At 34.7% G+C, this 21708-nt stretch overlaps 3 protein-coding genes across 5 annotated transcripts; 2 read left to right on the top strand and 1 right to left on the bottom strand.

Annotated features, from left to right (window-relative positions):
* The first annotated feature begins 2093 nt into the window (after nucleotides 1–2093).
* Nucleotides 2094–3643, top strand: LOC112099769 (polygalacturonase-like). Its single transcript, XM_024187240.1, has 4 exons — nucleotides 2094–2519; nucleotides 2701–2990; nucleotides 3090–3318; nucleotides 3425–3643. Exons 1-4 carry the CDS (start codon nucleotides 2094–2096, stop codon nucleotides 3641–3643), a joined length of 1164 nt encoding a protein of 387 aa, XP_024043008.1.
* Nucleotides 3644–9736: 6093 nt separating this feature from the next.
* LOC18046634 (ankyrin repeat-containing protein At5g02620) lies at nucleotides 9737–14441 on the top strand. The gene is made up of 3 exons (XM_006441979.2): nucleotides 9737–11013; nucleotides 11846–12255; nucleotides 13038–14441. The coding sequence occupies exons 1-3, from the start codon at nucleotides 10392–10394 to the stop codon at nucleotides 13896–13898; spliced, it is 1893 nt and encodes a 630-aa protein (XP_006442042.1). The 5' UTR covers nucleotides 9737–10391; the 3' UTR covers nucleotides 13899–14441.
* Nucleotides 14442–14530: 89 nt separating this feature from the next.
* LOC18046633 (type I inositol polyphosphate 5-phosphatase 12) lies at nucleotides 14531–20872 on the bottom strand. Of its 3 annotated transcripts, none has more exons than XM_024189821.1 (11): nucleotides 19982–20872; nucleotides 18933–19185; nucleotides 17983–18790; nucleotides 17690–17814; nucleotides 17434–17518; nucleotides 16802–16967; nucleotides 16659–16699; nucleotides 16278–16548; nucleotides 15950–16073; nucleotides 15439–15871; nucleotides 14531–15340 (listed from the first exon to the last, which is right to left on the bottom strand). In XM_024189821.1, the coding sequence occupies exons 1-11, from the start codon at nucleotides 20799–20801 to the stop codon at nucleotides 14975–14977; spliced, it is 3492 nt and encodes a 1163-aa protein (XP_024045589.1). In that variant the 5' UTR covers nucleotides 20802–20872; the 3' UTR covers nucleotides 14531–14974. The 3 variants fall into 3 exon arrangements, with proteins under 3 accessions (XP_024045589.1, XP_024045590.1, XP_006442041.1); XM_024189822.1 differs by having other exon boundaries at nucleotides 14531–15319; nucleotides 15508–15871; XM_006441978.2 differs by having other exon boundaries at nucleotides 14531–15319; nucleotides 15508–15871; nucleotides 16659–16967.
* Between the last annotated feature and the right edge of the window lie 836 nt (nucleotides 20873–21708).

Below are 21708 nucleotides of genomic sequence, written 5' to 3'. Positions count from 1 at the left end.
TGTTGAATTTAACTCCGTGACTTTATCTAATTTCCAACGGGCAATTCTTGATTAAACCTTTTGAAAAATATAATTTCTTCAATATTTTTGTAAATTAAATGAAGGGCGGAACAATCCCAAATACAAATCCTTACTCTTACTTCCTCTAAGAGTCAAAAACCGATAAATGATTAGAGAAATAAAAGAAGTGTCTGTTTGATATGTTTTATTTAATGGTCGTATATACTTATTTAATCTCATAAGCTCTTTTCAAAATTTTTGTTATTGCTGATTTTTTTCTTAGTAGCGCCTTTGAAGATTAAATAAGTTATTTATCTTTACCAGTAAAAGTATAAATTTTGAACTTTTGAAAGTAGAGATTGAAAAGCTTTTTTGAAACATTAAAATATCTAAAATATTCTTTTACTTATTTGATAATTTTATTTCATTCTTTCATTACATAAATTTAAAATACTTGTCTATTGAAATGATTTAATAATTTTTTATTAAAAATTCTCATTGACAATCAAACAATTGAATTTTTTTTTTAAATCTCTTCTTAAATGAGCTCTATTTAAAAAAGTTATATCAAATAAAGTATAAATGCTACTCGGTTACGTTTTAAAAAAGCAATTTGTCACAATTTGTTTTGGCTAATTTCTTCACAAAAATAGTATATGGCAAGTTGAATACTCATTACTTTTAGTCAAAACCTATTACTTGTAAAACTATTTTCAAGTTGCATTAAAATATAGACATTGGTTTAGATGGTTTCTCTATTTTTAAGTTCTGAGATCACAATGCACGTCTGAACCTTTAATTTATATAAATTCCAATATGTTTCTTCTGTAAGAATTATTCTTAAACTTTTAATCTTGAAATATAAAATTAAGGTTAGTCGACTCAAAGTTAGTTACCATCCCAAGTCTTCAACTAACTTAACGGTACAATGGTACGGCATTAAGTGTCTCTTGTATCGATGGTAACACAAATATTCAAAAGAATTAAACACAAACTTGGATGCAACATCTCTATTGGTGCAACGGTGACGTTGACTTCTGCTTAGATTTAAATGATTGGGCGACTTTCTTGGCAGAAAGTACTCCGGGTTTGCTCCACGTGTCACGTGAAGAAAAGGGATGTATGAGTGTCTCACACGCAATGATATGTCTCATCTCATACGTAATCAAATGACATATATTTCAAAGTCTATCTAACTAGGAGGAGGTGCGAGTTTAGTAAAGATTATAGAGAAATGCCATAAATTCGAACACTGCCTTGCAAGAACTCCAAGTACTTAAGTTGGGCACTTTATCCGAACTCGTTTGGTTCATTTTGCTTCAATTTGAGAATCAATTAACGGTTGATTCATAAGCAATCGATTTTAATATGGTTTGAGTTCTCAATAAACAAACCAAAACCAATTTTTTTCAAATATACAAAAAAAAAAGTTCGCTAAAAAAAAACATATAAAATGTACAAATCGAATAAAAAGGATGATCAAGATTGATTCAAATTTCTTTGAACTAACTTAAAAATATCTGCTCTTTCTATTTATACAAACTGATGTACCATGTTATAAATATGACATGTTATGAATGTCATATGTCTCATATTTTTTAGGGATCAACAAAAGAAAAGTAAGTAAATAATAAACAAGTGTAAATAATAAAATCACATTCTTTTTTATCAAAGTTTGCGTTCTTAATACATACTGTACTCATAAGTAAAACTTATTTATTTTATGGTGCTACACAAAAATTTTAACTGATTAGAATTTAGAGAATATTTTTAAAGTTCAATCACATGCTTTAGTCCTTACTTTCAACTTATACCATGTTACCGTACATATCATACTCACATGCATGTATGCGGCAACGTGCCATTTAAAATACACTATCTATTTTGACCCAAATTATTCCACTTAATTATTGATTAATTTAATTAAATATTACCAGAAACAACATCAAACACAAGAAAAAAACATGCTATCTTACAATATAAATAGCCCTAACAGCCTTCTTCATTTCCTATCCTAAACTGCTCACCGATCTCATTGATTCATCTCTTAATTAAGCTTTCAATTTGTCGCACAAAATACTTTCAAATCAGATATGGCAATCAAGCTTATAATTTTTCTTCTCTTTGTCATAATCTTTATCAAATCATCAAATGCAGCTAATTACAATGTGATCACATATGGTGCAAAACCAGATGGAAGAACAGATTCAACTAAGGCATTTCTCAAAGCATGGGCTTCGGCGTGCCGATCGGCTAAGGCATCAACCATTTATGTCCCTAAAGGAAGGTACTTGATAAAAGCAGCTGAATTCAGAGGGCCTTGCAGAAATAGAGTCACACTTCAGATTGACGGAACAATTGTGGCTCCTACAAATTATTGGGCACTTGGAAATTCAGGATATTGGATTTTGTTCATCAAAATTGATAGACTCTCAGTCATCGGTGGAACTTTTGACGGAAAAGGCGCCGGCTTCTGGGCTTGCCGTAAATCTGGAAAGAATTGTCCGGCTGGAGCTAGTGTAAGCGGGCGAGCTTGTTCTATAATTAATAAGCTGTTGGGCATGTAATGGGTAATTAAAAGAGGAATAGGTATCTAAGTGGTAAAAATGAGAAATATTAGGGCCGTAAGAGTCATTCTTTAATTCATATACGTACATTATATTGATGTGTCACATTACAATTATGTATGTGTCATTGCAGTCGATAACGTTCAATTGGGCTAATAATGTCCTGATCACCGGCTTGACATCAATCAACAGTCAGCAAACTCACCTTGTAATCAATAGGTGCAACAATGTGAATGTCCGGAACGTGAAGGTTGTTGCTCCGGACCAAAGCCCTAACACGGACGGCATCCACGTTCAGGCTTCAACCGGCGTTACAATCACTAGCGTTACACTTAAGACCGGAGACGATTGCATATCGATTGGTCCAGGTACCAGAAACTTGTTCATGAATAACATCAAATGCGGGCCTGGTCATGGTGTAAGGTAATTTAAAATTCACAAAATTATCATAAATGTAAACTTATCAGCCTGTTAATTAACAATTATATATGTTAATTTGAGTTGAGTTATTGAATTTTGCAGCATTGGGAGTCTTGGCAAGGACTTTAACGAAGACGGCGTCCAAAACATTACCCTGTTGAATGCAGTATTCACAGGATCAGATAATGGAGTAAGAATCAAATCATGGGCAAGACCTAGCAATAGTTTTGTGAGAAACGTTCTCTTCCAAAACATCATTATGAACAATGTTCAAAACCCCATCATAGTTGATCAAAATTACTGCCCTAACAATCAAGGCTGCCCACGTCAGGTATATATACTTAGAAAGATGAATTATTATAATAATTCAATAGTTGGTGAAATTTGATTCTATGAGTGTTAAATTTCTAATAATTTCTTTCTTTCCTTTTTGATAGAGTTCTGGAGTGAAGATCAGTCAAGTGACATACAGAAACATAAAGGGAACATCAAAAACACCAGAGGCTGTGACATTTGATTGTAGCCCTACCAATCCATGCAGAGGAATCAGATTGCATGATATAAAACTTACTTATATGAACAGAGCAGCAACATCTTCCTGTAAGAACATTGGTGGAACGACTTTTGGAGTGGTCCTGCCCAAGAGTTGCTTGTAGAATAATAAAAATAATATCATGTGCAATTCTCCTTGTACGATAGAATTAAAGTTTAGTCTAATTAATTAATCATTTGTTTTTGGGTTCGTACGTACGTACACACCACATGGAAGCATCTATTAAAGCTTTGCATGATTGAGTGTTGATGTAAATCTCACTAGCTAGTGAATTTACTACTATTAATAATATGCTTGATTATTTTTTTAATATAATAATGCCGTGCTTTTTATTTGAATGTACATTTATCAATTTCATTCGCTAAAGGGGAATCCTATGCCCCAAAATAATCATTTAACCAACATATTGAAGAATTTAAATTTTCAGTGTTGAGTTGAGATGTACTGAATTTTTTATAATCTTTTCATGTGTGTATGTAAAACAATGTGTAATTAGGATTAATTAAATTACATATTATCTATTATACAATATATGTCACAATTTTATAAAAAATGGGAGCTGAACACAAAAACCAAAACAAATTACGTAATGACTTGTAATGATTATGATGGGGTATTATAACATTGCTAAGAAAAAGAACTTTAGATGCTCAAAAAATTCAACACATAACAATTAGTCAATACTTCATAATCATTCATATAGATCTTAGAATTAAATATTGGTCTCTCTAATTAATGAGCAATAAGTTTTTTATAAAATAAAAAAAAAATTCATAATAGCTTGTGTTTAATTAGAGCTTACATGATTGGGCAACTTTGGAGCCTACAAGAGCTCCACGTGTCACAGGAAGAAAATAGACATGCATGCAAGATCCCTTTCCATATGATATTATCTCATTATTAGATAACGTCTATTAACGAGTCACACTATTATGCTGAGATGGTGTGATCGCCAATTTTTTAATTTTAAATTATATAATCTCATTTCATTTAATTTGAGGATACCACTGATTTTTGAGGATTTGGGCCTGCACTTTGCAAGTTCGGCTCGACCCGTTTACCATTCGTATTTATTTTCATCAATTTATTGAACCTCTAATTTGTTACGGTGATAATTCGGATAAAGTGTTATGGAGAAACATATCTTATTACATATATTACCTCAGTGTAGGCTTCAGAATTCATAATTTCATATTACAATGGAAGAGTGCTATGGCTAAGCCCAACATATAAATTTGAGCGCAATGTAGGAATCATGTTTTGGGCCTAATTTAAGTGTGTTGTGGCTAAGCCTACAACCTTGGTTTGAAAAAAAATATATATATTATTGGGAGTAAGCTAACCAAGTTTGACAAGTGAATGGACCGCAATAGAAGCTTCCATCAATCATTGAAAAATCCATTTTAAAGCACAAGTGTTTTATTTTAATATCTTTCATTCTTTCACATCTCTTTGAAAATTAACACCGTACGCCACCACTAGTCAACACCTTTTGTTGTTGCTTTCAAGCTCATCCATTAATAATGAAAATGTTCTAGAATCTCATCCCCCCCCCCCACCAAAACACCCCGAAAAAGAAAAATTGTTAATTTTCTTGGTCAAAATTTGAACCTTCTTTTCTTTCTTTGAGATTTCAGATGGCATTTTCATGGATGGATTTAATTGCGACAGTTCCAATGCTACTTAAATATCTTACAGAATTGGACTTTTGAGGTGTTTTACTTAGTTTGGTTATGGTACGTAATGTTACTGACTTTTTTAGTAGAGATATGATCAAATTTTAGCCATCGGTCAATAATTAGGTTTCATATTTAAATAGGTTATAATTAACCCTAGGTCTAATTCAGTTTGAGGATTTATATTATTTTATTACAAGTCATGTACTTAAAAGGGGGTTATCAAACGCGATACGACTCTTCATCTCAATTTCTTGCATGTGCATAATGATTATTTACCATATATTAGTGAACGTTCTTACAATAAAATATTAAAAGTGAAAATTTCACAACAAAATTGTCACATACGGTGACGAATTGAGGAAATTTTTTATTTATTTTTCGTTCATTTTGTTTTAATAGGTGATAGTTTCCATATTATATAAGAATTTCAAAAATATTTTGAAGTTAGAAAAACTGGTAACTAGAAGATAAAATAAAAACCTTTTTCTAACACATGAAATTTATCATATTTTTTTCTCTTTTTAAATTGTTTTTCTTAAAAGGGTCAAAGGTGTTGCCAAACTAATCACCGAGGTGGCAAGGTATCCCCAAAACATGTTTATTTTCTTACACCTGTAGGTAAATTAAAATTCAAAGGCACACATAATTGAAAGCTCGCCCTTGTTGTCTTGTTCAATTATTAAGGACAAAAATAAGTGGGGCATGCATGAACCTTTGCTAATTTTTTGTGACTCAATTATGTATAGAAGTTGTTGGTTTCTCTATAATTGACATTTGAAAGTGCGGCTGACAACTTTATTACGCAATCAAGCTCAATCACAAACACCCACACATGTGCATCATCATCTTCTCTTTTATTTCTTATTTAGTTTTTAATAATTCAATTAGATTCTTTACCATTAAAAAAATATTTTCTTTAAAAGAATATTTTCATAAGTTGCCATGAATTTTCTTGCTTCAAGATAAATAAAGGTTATATAATAACTTAATGATCTTTGCCAAATCAAAACATTAGGATTTTACTGTCTAGCTAGATTTGCATTTTTAACCCAACAAAGAAGGATTTAAGCACGCGAAGTAGCAATGACAATGGGGTGAGGATGGGGAGCCCTATCCCATTCCTCGCCCCATTAAAAAATTTCGCATCCATTCCCCTATCTCATTCCTTAATAAATGTAGTAAGATGGGAATAGAGAATCCATATGTTGGGAATTGTTTTAAAAAAAATCTAAAAGATTGAAACAATATCTTGAAATGACATTAAAACTAAAAAAAATATTTGAAGAGAGTTGTACCTTAAGAGATAAAAGAAAATATAACAATATTTTTAAGGTTAAATAAGAATTATAATGTACATGGAGGATTTTGCCATCCATAATGTGAAGCAACAAAGATATGTAGTCAAAAATTTATGAACAATGAACTTTTTATTAATTAATATTGCGATGTTATTGTTAAATCTACAAATTTGTTGATACAAAAAATTTGACCATATAAAAAGAGTTGATAAAGAGTTGTTTTTACATAGAGAATGGACCGTAAGAAAGCTTGATGTCATTGGGCTTACCGTTATTAAGAGTTAAGAGCTTAATGGTTGAAATCCTATAAAAAAAAGTAAGGCATATGTGGTCACTTGGCATCTTACTGATGTAAACCCTTTGAAAATTAAGCCAAAGATCAAGAATGACACGAGAACAAAAAGATAAAATATAGTAAGAGTAAAGCTTGGAAGATATTGTACCTCCTCCTTCAATATGCCTTTTTTTTTTCTTTCTATATCTGTGAGTGGTGGTCTCTTTATATAAGAGAAATAATCAGAAATACAATTAAATTAGAAAATTTTATTTCATAGCTTGCAAGATTCGATTTTGACGAGGATGGGGACTTATATTGTTTTATTCTATTTATATTAGGATATGTCATTGGACGTGGATCATCGAGCTCGAGCATCATTTGTTTATATGATAGGGTCGAGTTTGGTAAAAATATAAAAATATGTAAGTAATAAAATCAATAAAATTTCTTTGGGACCTAGGATGAGACGAAAGAAGAGAGTTTTGATTATTTTGCATTATACTTTAAATTTTTACTAATTTCGATTAATAAAACACATAATTCAAACGGACCCAATCGTTTTTTTTTTTTTTGTTATATATATGAATCTTTTTTGGAAAGTTATACAAATCCAATTCAATGTACTACTGAATATCATCAAATTTAGTCATACTAATAGTATACGCTGGTTTTCATTCTAAAAATAAAAAGAGCAATCTTTTGATTCGAGGTCTATAAAAGAACAAATGGAGTCAATTTGAGTAATCAAAAATTGCTCACACAAACTATCAGGACCACAAGGGTCAGTGGAGATACATTGGATGAGCAAAATGCAACTTCATGATTGAGGGCTACTTTTTTTTTTTTTTTGTTTCCTTGTGGAGAAATTACCAATTTCTCTTTCTTAAATTAATATATATTATTTATTTTTTATAATTTTTTAAAAGTCAATATTTCTGTCATTAAAAAATTTAAAGAGACAAGAGGTAAATGAATCATTTATTTGATATTTTATTTTAAAAATATAAAATATATTTTTTTGTTAAAAAAAGTTTAAAAATATCAAGAAGTAAAAGAAAATTTTCTTATTATTCTCATATTATAACTTATATTTTATTTTTAATATTTTAATTTTTATTTATATAATTCATTTAATTTATAATAAATACAAATAAAGATATATTTAAAAATAAAAATAATATTGTAAAATCATGATATTAGAGAAGATTATTGATTATTAAAAAAATAAAATAAAATAAATGATATATGTTAGGAAACTGGCAACCTTCTTTTCTTTTGAGTCCATTTGTTCTTTAAATAAAGGTTCAAAACATTTTTGTGGGGGCACCTTAATCATAAAACATAGGCCACATTTATTTTGTGTGTTTTTGATATGGACAACAAAGGCGGCTAAGAATTTTACAGAATCCGTAAAAATATTTGATGAAATAAATTAAAATCTTGAAAATTTTAGCATTAGTTTGTTATTTTGTCATTTTGTTACGCTATTGTCTTAATCTCATAATATTTTTATTGCGTTTGAAGTTCATGATTTCCAGATATCGTAATTTTAACCTTTTATTTTCAAAATTAATTAAACTACTTTCACTTTTTTTTTCCCTAATATTACATGAAGGTCATATCATTAGAGTACATGTTCTTGTAGAATAAAAAGATTTGGACAGGAGACAAAATGAACATCATGAATCATTTTGTTCTTCTATTATATTATCAATTATTGAAACTAGATTATTTCCATCACTAAACCAATCTCATTATAGCTCAATTTATTTTAGAATATAAATTTATAATACTAAATCTCAACTTACTTGAAAACAACTTTTTTCTTTTTAAAAAAAAGCAAAAGAAAAAATTAACTTTTGTAACCGAAAAATTGAGAGGTTTGCATCTTCTTCACAAAGCTGACAAACAATGAAATCAATGAGATTTTAATTTTTTTTTTCTTTAAAATCACTTGCACTAGGGAGTTCTTGGAATTGGGTATACTACGTAAGTTTTATAAGGGAACAAGATCCTCTCCTGATTTGAGCATTACTGAGTTTTTAAGGATCTTTTGACATGTGTCTTTTAGTGACAGTGTATGGATAAGATTTAACTTCTTTTATTTTTTTATTTATTAACAACTAATCAGTAATTGAGTTATTTGTTCATAATATAATCAGATCATAAAAAGAATCCTAATCCTTTTACAAGATGGTATGTCTGACCACTGAGGACCTATTATTTAAAAGGTTCGATTTAGAGTACATTATGTCAATATTTTAAGATGGTATACTTGATCATAGAGGACTTATCATTTAATAGATTAGATAATGATACCCAAAAATTAAATGACATCAAACTCATATCATTCAAAAATAACACGTTAGGGGTGGTCAAATAACCCAATCCAAACCGATTCGATCTTATCTGTTTTGAAAAATTCGAGTTCAAATCAAATTCGGATGAAGGGCTTAACTCGATCGAATTGGATTTTGGCCAACCTGATCAGATGACATTAGGTCAAATCCAATCCAATCTAATTTGCAAAATATAAAGAAATCGAAACACACATAAACACAAATTTTTTATCCAACCCGATCCGATCAGACCCAAGTTATTTCAAATCAGATCAGATTACATAATCGAATTAAATTCAGATTATATTTTCTAAATCCAATTAACCCAAAATCCAAATTGGTTAACCTAAAGTCCTAAACCCAAATTTACCCACCCCGCTATAAAAACTATAAATTTCACCGTAAAACCTATTAAACTTAAAAATCGTGGGGCCCCGATGAGTAGGCCGACCACATCAACACACAAATTTTACTCTAGATAAATGACGAGGACCAAAATGTACCTGACAAAATAAATTAAATAATAAAAGACAGGAACTGTTCTATTTTCAGCTAGTTTCAGATAATGCAAATTACTTAGTGGCAGAAAATAAATAAAATTAAAAAGATAAACATCTTAATTGTTGAAAATGATAAAATAAAATAACATCACAACCAACTGGTAGTGATATAAATTTGTGAAGTGCTTTTTATATGTCAGTTGTCTTCACTCTCAGGTGTGCCCCAGCGCCAAAAGAACTGAGGGTCTGATTGAAGTCTTGATCTTTTATTGCAAATCTGTTTCTGGGTTCTTCAATTCAGTGGATTGCTGATTGCGTTCTTTTTCTTCTGGATAACCACAAAGACTTGATTTTGAGCTCAAAAAGCAAGGTATCCAATTCCGAGTTTCCGTTATTTTGAGCATGGACTGTTGTTGATATATATAGCTGTGTGAGCTAGGGCTTTTGGTATGTTTGCTGATTGTATGTGTAGCGCAGCTGGTTTGATCTTTGCTGAAGTGGGTAAAAATTGGTTCTTGAATTAGAGACTTGAAATTGTAACTACAGGGAATCACAGTTGTGATTGCAAGAAAGTTATGTTATTTAGATTTTGATATCGATCTGTGTGAAGCTTTGTGGATGATCATGGAGGAAAAGAAATGATTTCTGGGTTTTAAAATTTAAGGTGTGAGGTTTCAATTTTTTGTATATGAAGGATTTGGATGCTGAGGGGAAGTGATAGTTGTAGCTAGTGTTGGGTATTAAGTCTAGTTTTGTGAATGATAATGGAGAAACAAAGCAGTTTTAGGGCACGGACGATGGAGAAACAGCAAAGTATTCGCAGTGTCACCTTTGAAAAACAGCCTAGTATTCGCAGGGTGATGGAGAAACAGCAGAGTTTTAATGGTGAGAGCACTGATAAACCGCCGAGTGCTCTTGGACCGATGGAGAAACAGCAGAGTTTTCATGGTGTGACTATTGATAAACAGCCGAGTACCCGTGGTGTGATGGAAAAACAGAAGAGTTTTCGTGGTTTTATAGAGAAACAGAAGAGTTTTCGCGTAGTGATGGAGAGACAGCTGAGTTTTATAGGTGGTGGTGAGAGGAAGAAGAATAAGGACTCGCCAGGAAAAAGAGGTGACTTGCAGCTACACCTGGCGGCTCGAGCAGGGAATTTAAGTAGAGTTATGGAGATTTTGCAGAGTTGTGATGCTAACGAAGCTAAGGATTTGTTGTCGAAACAAAATCAAGAAGGGGAGACCCCCCTTTATGTGGCTGCAGAGAGTGGGCACGCTTTGATTGTTGAAGAGATGCTTCAACATATGGACCTTGAAACTGCGTCTATTCCAGCCAGGAATGGATATGATTCATTTCATGTGGCAGCAAAGCAGGGTCATCTTGGTGAGCTTTCAATCTGATTTTGCATTTTGTAGTGGATATTCGTAATTATTTTTACTTCTCAAGGAAATGAAGAAAATTGTTGATAGCTACTCTAGACAAATTTGTATTAGTATAATATGTGTTCCATTATTGTTTGTGGGATGCCGTTTACCGTGAATTAAGTTTGAGATTGCATTAACCTTATTCATCTCTTTGTTGTTGCCGTTGTTCAACATCTTATTTAGAATAGCTTCATTGATACTATAGGCTTCATCAATATGATGACAGTAGACTGTTGCTTCATACAATTGCTTGGGCTTCCTGGTTCTTTGTGCATTAAAAAATTATTACATTATCTTTGTTTATTCGTCAGTTTCACTGATTTTCTTGGTGGCATTTAGATGTTTCTAGTAAAGTATTGTCTTATTTGTCATTCATAGCTTTAGGCACTAAATTCATATTCTAGAAAAATAAAATAACCAAACAGAATTGGGATCTTGGAGTCATTACAAAATTGCTACAAATGTAAATGCTGAATACAGACTTTGTTTCAGTGATCCAAATCTATGCAAATGCTGTGGACATAGAAAATGTCTACCATTGTGTGCGAGCATCCAATCATGTTCATGTGTTTGTTTTATCTTTACTTCATACTAACAATGTGATTTCCGCTTTCATGATTATGCCGTGGCTTCTGCTCTCCATTTATTAATCAGTTTCTGTGGATAATGACACCGCTGTTTTATTTTGCTATTATATTATTGTTAAGTTTGTGGCTTCATCCAAAAGTCATGTTCTAAGTTTTCTCCTTACAAGTCCTTGTTATAAGTTCTGAACAAAAAAAATTTTGCAGAGGTGTTAAAGGAACTTTTGGGCGAATTCCCCAACTTGGTTATGACCACAGACTTATCCTGTTCAACCGCGTTACACACAGCTGCTGCGCAGGGGCACATTGATGTAGTCAATTTCCTTCTTGAAATTGACTCAAACCTCGCTAAGATAGCCAGGAATAATGGTAAGACTGTGCTTCATTCAGCAGCAAGGATGGGTCATTTGGAAGTGGTGAAAGCCCTCGTAAGCAAGGACCCAAGCACTGGCTTCAGGACGGACAAAAAAGGCCAAACTGCATTGCACATGGCTGTAAAGGGGCAAAATGAGGATATTGTGCTAGAATTAATTAAACCAGACCCCTCAGTTTTGAAATTAGAAGATAATAAAGGAAATACCGCATTGCTTATTGCCATAAAGAAGGGTCGAACTCAGGTGCTTGTTTTTTTTTTTTTTATTTGTATGAATTTTTCTTTTCTTAGACATATGTTGCTATATATGAAATACACTAAGGTATGGAAAAGACTCCTTTACTATGAAATTGAACTTAATGGTGGAATTGCCTTAAAGCTTAAGATCCTTGTAGGAATTTCAATGTCGGTAAACTGGTTGACATTGTTTTCATAAGCTTGAGTGTTGAAAACTGATAATTTATTGTTGCCTTCCAAGTGTCTAAGTTTACTAAGTAACAGCTGAGTTCATTGTTTGAATGTGCACAAGTCAGCCCACAATGGAAAAGTCTCTCTTTTTAGTCTCCAGTATCAAACTAAATCTGTTGGATCACATTTAATCATCAATCAACAGTCAACCACATAATCACTAAACCGCAACCACTGCCTTTTTTTTTTTTTAAAAAAAAAAGATATTGTTTAAGGATGTTGAAATAATGAAGCGTTTGTTTTGTCAGAACCTAGTACTTCAATTTCTGTATGCGAAAAATTAAGATGTATTTTCCTATGTTGTGGGCCAAATGTTTAACGAATATTGATATTGGAACATTTTCATGTTATTCAAATAGAAATATGAGGATCCATTTTCATTTCAAAGGATTTACATCCACAAGTAATCATATTCTTGATAACTCTGGGAATATAAATTGTCTACACTCTACATCACTTGCCCCTATCAGATTGTAGAAATATAAGAAATATTTATAGCATCTAGTTTTAATTTTGATTTGTATTACAGTCTGTATTAAATTACACTTCTGAATGCAGATTGTACGATGCTTATTATCGATTGAGGGCATTGATGTTAATTCATTAAATAAGGCCGGAGAGAGCCCGCTTGACATTGCAGAAAAACTTGGAAACACTGAGCTTTTTTCTCTGTTGAAGGAAGCAGGAGCCGCCCATTCTAAAGACCATGGAAAGCCCCCAAGTGCAACAAAGCAACTTAAGCAGACTGTCAGTGACATAAAGCATGACGTTCAGTCTCAACTCCAGCAGTCCCGACAAACTGGTTTCAAAGTCCATAAAATTGCGAAGAAACTGAAGAAGCTCCACATTAGTGGACTCAACAATGCTATAAACTCTTCAACTGTGGTTGCTGTTCTCATTGCTACTGTTGCTTTTGCTGCCATCTTCACTGTGCCTGGACAATATGTTGAGGAAAAAACAGAGGGTTTTTCCCTTGGGCAAGCTCACATAGCAAAAAATGCAGCTTTCATCATCTTCTTTGTGTTTGACAGTCTAGCATTATTCATCTCACTGGCTGTTGTCGTTGTCCAGACATCTGTGGTGGTCATTGAAGAAAAGGCAAAGAGGCAACTTGTGTTTGTGATTAACAAGCTCATGTGGCTGGCTTGCCTCTTTATTTCAATTGCATTTATTTCTCTAACTTATGTGGTAGTAGGCGAGCATTCTAGATGGCTTGCTGTGTCTGCGACAGTAATCGGTGGTACAATTATGCTCACCACAATTGGTTCTATGTGCTATTGTGTCATTTTGCATCGGATGGAAGCCAAAAAATTGAGGAATATAAGGAAAGCTGAGAGTCGATCTCGTTCTTTCTCTATGTCTGTGGCTTCAGATCAGGAGATTTTGAACAGTGAATACAAGAGGATGTATGCACTTTAAGGCTATTAGAAGTGTTATCAAAAACAAGGATTGAATGGACTGTCATTTCCCTGCTATTATAAGTAACTATTAGCGGCTTCAACTCTAGCAACTATTATATGATTCTTAGTACTTGAGCTGAGCTGGGTCATTCTCGTGGCCAGACGACGAGACGAAATGAATATTCAGCGGTAGCAAGTAAAGGAAGGAGTTGAGGTTGTTTGTGTTTTCATCTTCTGCCTGATATGTGCTTCTGATTGGAAGTTTACTTGAAAATGGTCTGCCTGCTATGTGCTTTCAAATGGAAGTTTACTTGAGAATGGTAACCTCGTTTCCTTCGCCTTTTATTAAATGGAGTTAGCATTGCAATGGCATCAGGATTTCAATATGAGTTCTTAGGCCAATTGGCGGTTGCTGATTTGATTGAAGCTCAAGAGCTGGCAAATTTGGCCATGTCTGTCCGTTGAATTGTCTGCTTTTGAGTTATTACATAATCCATATTATGTTGTAATGATATATTATGTCTATAATAGAATAGCGTCCCCTCATGGGATGTTCTCTTCATTGGCCCTGTTACTCAATTTCGATTTGCTAGTAACAGAGGACAGAGAAATATTGCAGCAATTTTTAGCAGAATTAGCACTAAAATATCAAATGGATTTCTGATTTTTTCCTTTTTTGGTATAAAAATTAGTTGACAGTAATTCTGATATTTTAATTAGTAACTAGGAGTGATTCACACCTTTGGAAGTTTATTTGTGTGAAGCAATGGGAGAAGCAAAACGAAAAACTCCTAGCTCTTTATAACAAACACTTTTCTAGGCTTAGAAACAGATATTTTTGCTACATAAAATGTTAGAAAAGAACCAAAAGTTGCTACATTCCTTTACAACCCTTAAATCCTGGCCACAAAGTTGAATTTGTATCTGATGATAAGAGCAAGAAATGATATACAATTTGAACCTAGGCTAAGATTTGAGTCCAGGGGCAATCATGCTCCACAAGTATTTACATCAGAACTCTTGACTTGATGAACCGAATCCCTTTGCAATTACCAGCTTATCTGCACAATTCTATTGGCCTTCGTTTTAGCCATGTTAACTTCGGCGATCATCTGAGCCGTCCGAAGAACCACTTGGCTGCCGAGGTTCTGATCGGTTTGTGGAACCTCCCTGGTGTTTCCGTGAACCATTGGATTTTGAGTCTATGCGGACTGTCTTGGCGGAGAAACAGTGACGAACACGGATTTGGTGCTTTCTTGTGTCATTTGAGCAACAGCCTTGGACTACCAAAGACAACATCACTTCCTTATCTCTGGTGTCTTCACACCACCAGTTTTGTGGGATCCCATCAACAAACTCTTCGAGAGTATGGAACTCTTCGTGATGTACGGAGACCTCTATGTAACTATCAGGTTTGATTACGCCTGCTGCTGGTGTAACCTGAAATGGACAGAAAACAAGCTCATAAGGTACTTCATGATCATCATCAATGGTCAGGTTATAAATTTATCTTCCACATTGACATCGCTTGATACGCAATGAAGTCTTTGATCACAGACTCTTGCATTCAGGTCAGTGAAGTGTCGAGGCTCAAGTACTTCCAATTTAGAAGAAATAAGAAACAATACCTCAAGCCATCTGGGAAAGCCAAAAGAGCCCCTTAAACGATAATCAGATGCATCCCCATCATCCTTGACAGTGGACTGACCATCACAAATGATTTTGAATATGGCTTTCTCCTGTGCACTTTTGTTGGTGATTCTTAGAGTGCATGTGTCCTGGTTTTGAAGGACTATGCTTTCAGTGCTGACTATGGTTTCTGGAATAATACGATATTCATCAAGCATGGACTTGATTGTGTTTTCATTATTCTTCAGAATTTCCCCAAACACTCGTCTTCTTTCTGATCTATCCACATGGGCAATTTTTACATGGAATTTACAGTGGACAGGTTTGTGATCACTCTCAGTCACATCCATGACAGCATCATACCTGTTAAAAACATGGAGACCATAATTTTAGAACAAATCAAAAAAGGGCAATAGGAAACAAACCTACCACATGACATACAGTAAAATTGATGAGACTACTGGGCACTCCAAACTACATTCAGACACTGGTGTTGAACGACTGTCCCGATAGATTATTCTGTCACACCAAGCAGGAATTCGTTTTTTCTCCCCAGAATCATATCCTAGAAAGATGCAGATGAAAAAAGTATTATGTATCAAATTTATCACTAATATTAAAAGAAAGAAAAAGAAAACATGTAAACATAAGATCACATCCAAAGTATGAGGTTCAATATGCTTCAAAGAAAGAAAAATTTCCTAGTATGATTGATCAACTGCTATGAAATGATCAGGTTGAAACTTGGACCATTATCTTAATACTGTACCTGCTAAACCAGGCCGGTGCCTTTCAAACTTGTAAGTTGGAGGGAATCTTATGATTGCTTCTCGCATGCCTTGGAAAACTTTGCCTGCTTTCATCTCTGCCCGGAGCTGATCTTTTTCTCTCAGCCAATCGAAGCATCTTTGGGAAACAAAGTCTCTTGCTTCATCGTAAGATATTCCAAAAAGTCTATAGTTAAAATCACCAAAAAATATAACCATATCTGCTTCAGCTAAATCAGGCTTTGTTTCTTCAGTATTCAGAGTAGTAGTAGTCTGAGGAAGCACCAGAATACCAGTAAACCATAGCGTCATAGAAAGGAATAGAATATGAAAGGCTGGAGACTAAGTTGTTGTGAGTAAAATAAATCAGAACAAGGACGTACATTTGAAGTCTTCATCATGTTGACGGCAGTTGAGACACCAGCTGCAGCAGAAAGCACCAATGGGAAGCCAGAAGAATAAAGCAGCCAAAATAAATATGTGCAGAAGGCAAGAGAGCAATACAAAAACAGGTATGGCACCATACCAGATGCAGAATTAAGTGTACTTGTCGATCTGCTGAAGACCATATTTCTATATATGTGATCATAATCAGCATTCCTACGGTTGACAGCTTCCAAGTGTGCTGCCAGGTGACAGTTCACAAAGCAAATAGTCCTGTCGTAGACTCTGATTCTCAAACCTACCCCTCCCTGTGTGGTCAGAAGTAGTGGTGTCAACGTCTCTTTCGTTTATGATAGAAGGGATTACGATTATATCACCTAAGCTTCAATAGTGCATTATGCAGATAAATGTTCTTTTTCTTCAGCATGTAAATCACGGTTCAAGACTTATTTGCATATAATCATTTGGAACTCATAGGCAAAACAAAAAGCTGACAACATAAAACAAATTTTGGTTTCAATGTGTCTTTATATAATTGACCATCCGGCTTTCAAGCTTCACCTTTTCACATCAAGACATTCTTACTCATACATTGACAAGACAAAACAATGTGTTGTCAGCACCGAGGTAAATCATCCCCAAAAGTATCAGTTAAATTAATTTTATATTGGACAACCAATAGTACTTTTTAGCCACATTCCTGGATGCAGGATCCCCAGAAGCAGATGTGTGCTGAAATGTCCATGCTTTGCTGAATCAAATACACATACTAACCTTGTTGCCAATTGCACGACCAAAGCCACAAGGAACTGCCGCAGCATCAACATCCCCAACATGTGTTCTAAGATTTTTTCTTACCCTGAAGTTAGAGACAAAACTGATAATAAGAGGAACTTCATAAAAGAGGGGTATCGTGAAACATCAGCAGGTCAGGATTGAGATGCCTCACCAAAGCAAAGGGAAAATTATTACATGAGAAAGCAGAATAAAGGCTAAATCTGTGGCATAATTTTTTCTTAATATAGCATACCAAAATGATATTAGCAAGCCTGCCAGCTGCCTAGAACCCATACGTTCGAAAGTCGTTCCTTCGTCCAACGCTTTCCCTATAGTATCCTGCCACCACTGTCCTATAGCACTCCCTTCAAGTCCTACCTAGAATTAGAATTTAACAGATAAATGAAAGAAGCACAATTTACAGTCTACATTAGAAAATAACAATAATAATAATATTAGCATATGCCTATTCCCTTTTGTTCTTGTTAGGAACTAAAGCAGAATTCAAGCAACCCTTCAACATCAGTAATATTATTAGAATCTTACAGTTTCCTTAGCTGCAGACATTGCAAGGAAACCTGCCCCCATTTCTACTTCTTGCAAGCCAACAGCGACAATGCCAACATCTGATGAAACAGAACCCAGCCATGACAGAAGTGATTCATGAGAGGCTCTTCCTTGGCCAACATTCCACGTTCCAACTAAGATTCTGACATCATCTCTTCTCAAGTATACGGCTTCTTTTGCAGCAATTTCTGATCGGATTATGTTGTCAAGAGGTGATGGGGATGTGAAGGTCCAACCACGTATACCACCATGAGCAGCCAAGCTATAGATATGGTCAACCCCAACTGCCAACTTTAACACAGGACTGCTATGAGCAATCCAGGATGCTGTCAGATTCCCATCAAGGTCCAAAATTTGCAAGTAGCCGCTAACATATCCCACATACATTCTACTTCCATAAGTGCAAAAGCATTGGACAGCACACTGATGGTGAAGAATATCACTCACACGATTTCCATTTCCATCCCATTGGACAAGTAGGCCATTAGTACATCCAGTCCAGATCATTCCATCAGCCGTTAGTACCATTGCTTCTGTCCTTTTGGTATCATCTACAAATGCCCCTGCACCCCTTGTTGCAACTCGGCGAACAGCATCTGCAGCTCCCATAATGGCATTACGTGACCGTTGCAAAAAACCGTGAGGTTTCTCCTTTTTGTTTGAAGAAACAAATTTTACCTTCATCTCATCTTCTACAGGTTGATCTTGGACCGATTGCGTGTCCACTCGATTCTCAATGTGACCTTCAATATTAAAAACTTTCAGAAGTTCCTTTGAACGGGCATCCCTGAAGAAAACCCAACTCTTAGAATATTAGGTACAAAAGATTTCAAGAAGCTACTATTAAAGAAAAGCCCCAAACTCAAAATCATTAATGTGTATAAGAGATGTATCTCAATATCAGAGTAATGTCTCAAGTGCGTACATACCAAAGTGAGAAGGAAAGAGGCTGAGCACACCAAACTCTAGCTCTTGCATGATCTGATAACATGCACTTGATTTCTGTAGAGGATATACTACATGCTCCATTTACTGTTACTTGGGCCCTGAGGTCAATGAATGATCTTTCGACCAACAAAGCAGCCATGTGCTTTTCCTCTGGTTTAAGAGAGAGAGATTTTTCAATAGATTCCCATGGCCAGATCTTGATCACACCACCCTCTCCCCCTGACCATAAATCTCCTGAATCAAAGCAACGTGAATCGAATAGTTGGAATTAAATTAAATACAATCCTGAATCATTTGGACGAGAATAAATAAGTGGCAGCTAAAGAAAAACCCTCAAGCATACATGCTTGAACATTCATATGCAACCAAGATACATGCATTTCTTAGCCACGTTGTTATCAAAACCGTTTGAAGCTTTCCAGGAATGGGGCATATAACAACGCGTAGTTTCCTATGTGCACAGACATTACATGCCAAAAGCAGATAATGCTGAATAGAAAATGATCCCAATGTGCTTTTGATATTGAGAATTTGGTTTAAAGACACCCACCAAACACAACAGATAAGCTATTGGCATGACCAAATCTACTAGAAATGATCTTTTGCTATAAATTAATGATAAATTTCACCATATACTAGAATATATATTTTTGCTGAGCTTCTAATAGACAAATTGATCTAACAATTAACTATGAATCATAGCATCCTTCACGTTAAAAAAAAAAAAAAGAATAAGATATTGTGTGATGGAATTAACACAAACACATTGAAACCAACAAGGCTTCATTTGTCCATGAATATCAGATATTTCTGCATCCTTCCTCTGATGTTCATCAAGTCACATTTCTTAATTCCTATATCTCACTCCTACTTACTGCCGATAAACCAAGTCATCAAATCCACAAAAGAATGTCCTGACTCATGGCTTCATTGCCATACTCCTAGTCCAATATCAACAACTTGTGATCTCAAAAACGTAACATTTTGAAGTTATACTCTTCGAAGTTCTCATTAAGATTAAGTGATTTACCTTGGGAGCTAAAAATCATAGCAAGAACAGGACCGCGATGCGCCTGCCAAGACAGGCCTTCTTTAAAAGGATTATTAGCATCATCCAAAGTTTGATCCATCTTCCAAGACCTAATCTTCCCATCCTTATGTCCAGTCCAAACTAACCTATTCCCACAATCAACCATCAAACACATTGTAGGAGAAGTATTCGCAGACTCATAAAACGGTGCCGCATCCTCATCCCCTCTCCTAACTCTGCCCCCAATCCCAGCCCCAGGCTCGTACGAATCCTCAAGATTCCAAAACCTCACCCCACATTCCTGTCCTGCCCACAACTGAGTGTCCGTGCAAGCAATGTTCCTCAAGAACCTCCCAGCTTGAGTCTCCTTTAACGGGTGCGGCCTCAGCTCAAGACAGGGCGGCCGTCCAGGGTGAACAGCCGCCCTACTAGGCACTTTAAATATACCTGTTCCACCACCACTGCCAATGAACTCAACCATTGGTTGAAAGGGCTTATGTTGCTGCTGATCATCAGCGGCATCAGGACCGGGGCACACGTAATCCTCGTTAACAGGGACCCCTGAAGTGGTAATAACGTTGGAGTTGTTACTGAACAAGTCATCATCAGAAGAATCATAAAAATGGTCAGCAACTGTCGTTGTTGCTGTTGTTGTACAAGTATTAGTAGGCCTTGGAATGTCATCAAGGCTGTGTTTGCGAACGGGGTGTGGGCGTTTTGACCCGGTGGTTCCGCGGAGCTGCTGGCTGTAGGAGTGGACTTTGCGGGGCGGGGGAACGGGGCTGAGGCCTGCAAGCGCTTCTTTGTCTTCATCCTCCATGGCGGGTGACTCCGGCTGGCTGTTGTTAGGTTTCAGTTAACTAATAATTAGTAAAACTTTTTTTTGTTATTAAATTTGTTGGTTTTGTGAGTGATGATTTTGTTTTTTCGGGTTTGCAAAAGTTTGAAAGAGAGAAAAGAAGGGGAGGGGGAAAGGGTCTAAAGAGAGATCCGAGAGAGAAGGGGAGAGTATGAATGGGTGAGCGGGAAACAAGGATGAGTTAACGGACGTGAAAGGCTCGTTGCATGGGATTCATTTCGTGTCTTGTTGGCACTTTAATTCTAGAATATGTTTTTATAATTTTAAAAAATAAATTCTTGTATATGTTACATTCATCATTACTGCATACATTTAGATGGAATATACACGTATGAATTCCAAAAAGGACTTTTTATTTATTTATTTTTTTAAAGGTAGTTTGGGCTCAAAGAGTTCTTTTTTCTTTCTCTTTTTCTTTTTTTTTAAAAAAAAAAACGATTGCTACCAGAAAGTTAGCAGAAAATTACTCAATTATACCTTTAAAGGGAATTCTAATGAGGACTTGAGAACTTTACATTTACATGAAAGGAGTGGACAAATTAAGGTTTGGTTCAATTCTCTAAGAAAATTAAGATGAATTCGATCGGTCTAGAGAAATCTGAACCAATCAGACCTTATTAATTTTTAAGTTCGATTCAAACATTGGTTTTTTAGTTTTGGTTCCCACTTCCTTATGAATTTTTATGCAGTCATTGCATAGCGTTATGAAAGCCATTTACAATTCTATAACCTGAGCATAAATATATATATATATATATATATATATATATATATATATATATATGTATATATATATATATGTATGTATATATATATATGTATATGTATATGTGTATGTAATTATTCTCAGGTGCGGCGGGTACTCTCG

Source organism: Citrus clementina, unplaced genomic scaffold (assembly GCF_000493195.1).
Source record: "Citrus clementina cultivar Clemenules unplaced genomic scaffold, Citrus_clementina_v1.0 scaffold_3, whole genome shotgun sequence".
NCBI lineage: Eukaryota > Viridiplantae > Streptophyta > Magnoliopsida > Sapindales > Rutaceae > Citrus > Citrus x clementina.
Note: the sequence above shows the minus strand (reverse complement) of the source record. Positions and strands in the feature narration are given on the sequence as shown.

Excerpts from the sequence above, each read along its gene's own strand:
- LOC112099769 (XM_024187240.1), top strand. The coding sequence starts at position 2,094 with ATGGCAATCAAGCTTATAATTTTTCTTCTCTTTGTCATAATCTTTATC. Across the intron at positions 2,520-2,700 it reads ATTGTCCGGCTGGAGCTAGT|TCGATAACGTTCAATTGGGC; the intron begins GTAAGCGGGCGA and ends GTGTCATTGCAG. Across the intron at positions 2,991-3,089 it reads GGGCCTGGTCATGGTGTAAG|CATTGGGAGTCTTGGCAAGG; the intron begins GTAATTTAAAAT and ends TGAATTTTGCAG.
- LOC18046634 (XM_006441979.2), top strand. The coding sequence starts at position 10,392 with ATGATAATGGAGAAACAAAGCAGTTTTAGGGCACGGACGATGGAGAAA. Across the intron at positions 11,014-11,845 it reads AGCAAAGCAGGGTCATCTTG|AGGTGTTAAAGGAACTTTTG; the intron begins GTGAGCTTTCAA and ends AAAATTTTGCAG. Across the intron at positions 12,256-13,037 it reads TAAAGAAGGGTCGAACTCAG|ATTGTACGATGCTTATTATC; the intron begins GTGCTTGTTTTT and ends TTCTGAATGCAG.
- LOC18046633 (XM_006441978.2), bottom strand. The coding sequence starts at position 20,801 with ATGGAGGATGAAGACAAAGAAGCGCTTGCAGGCCTCAGCCCCGTTCCC. Across the intron at positions 18,791-18,932 it reads CCTCTTTCCTTCTCACTTTG|GGATGCCCGTTCAAAGGAAC; the intron begins GTATGTACGCAC and ends GGTTTTCTTCAG. Across the intron at positions 16,968-17,433 it reads GTCGTGCAATTGGCAACAAG|GGAGGGGTAGGTTTGAGAAT; the intron begins GTTAGTATGTGT and ends CTGACCACACAG.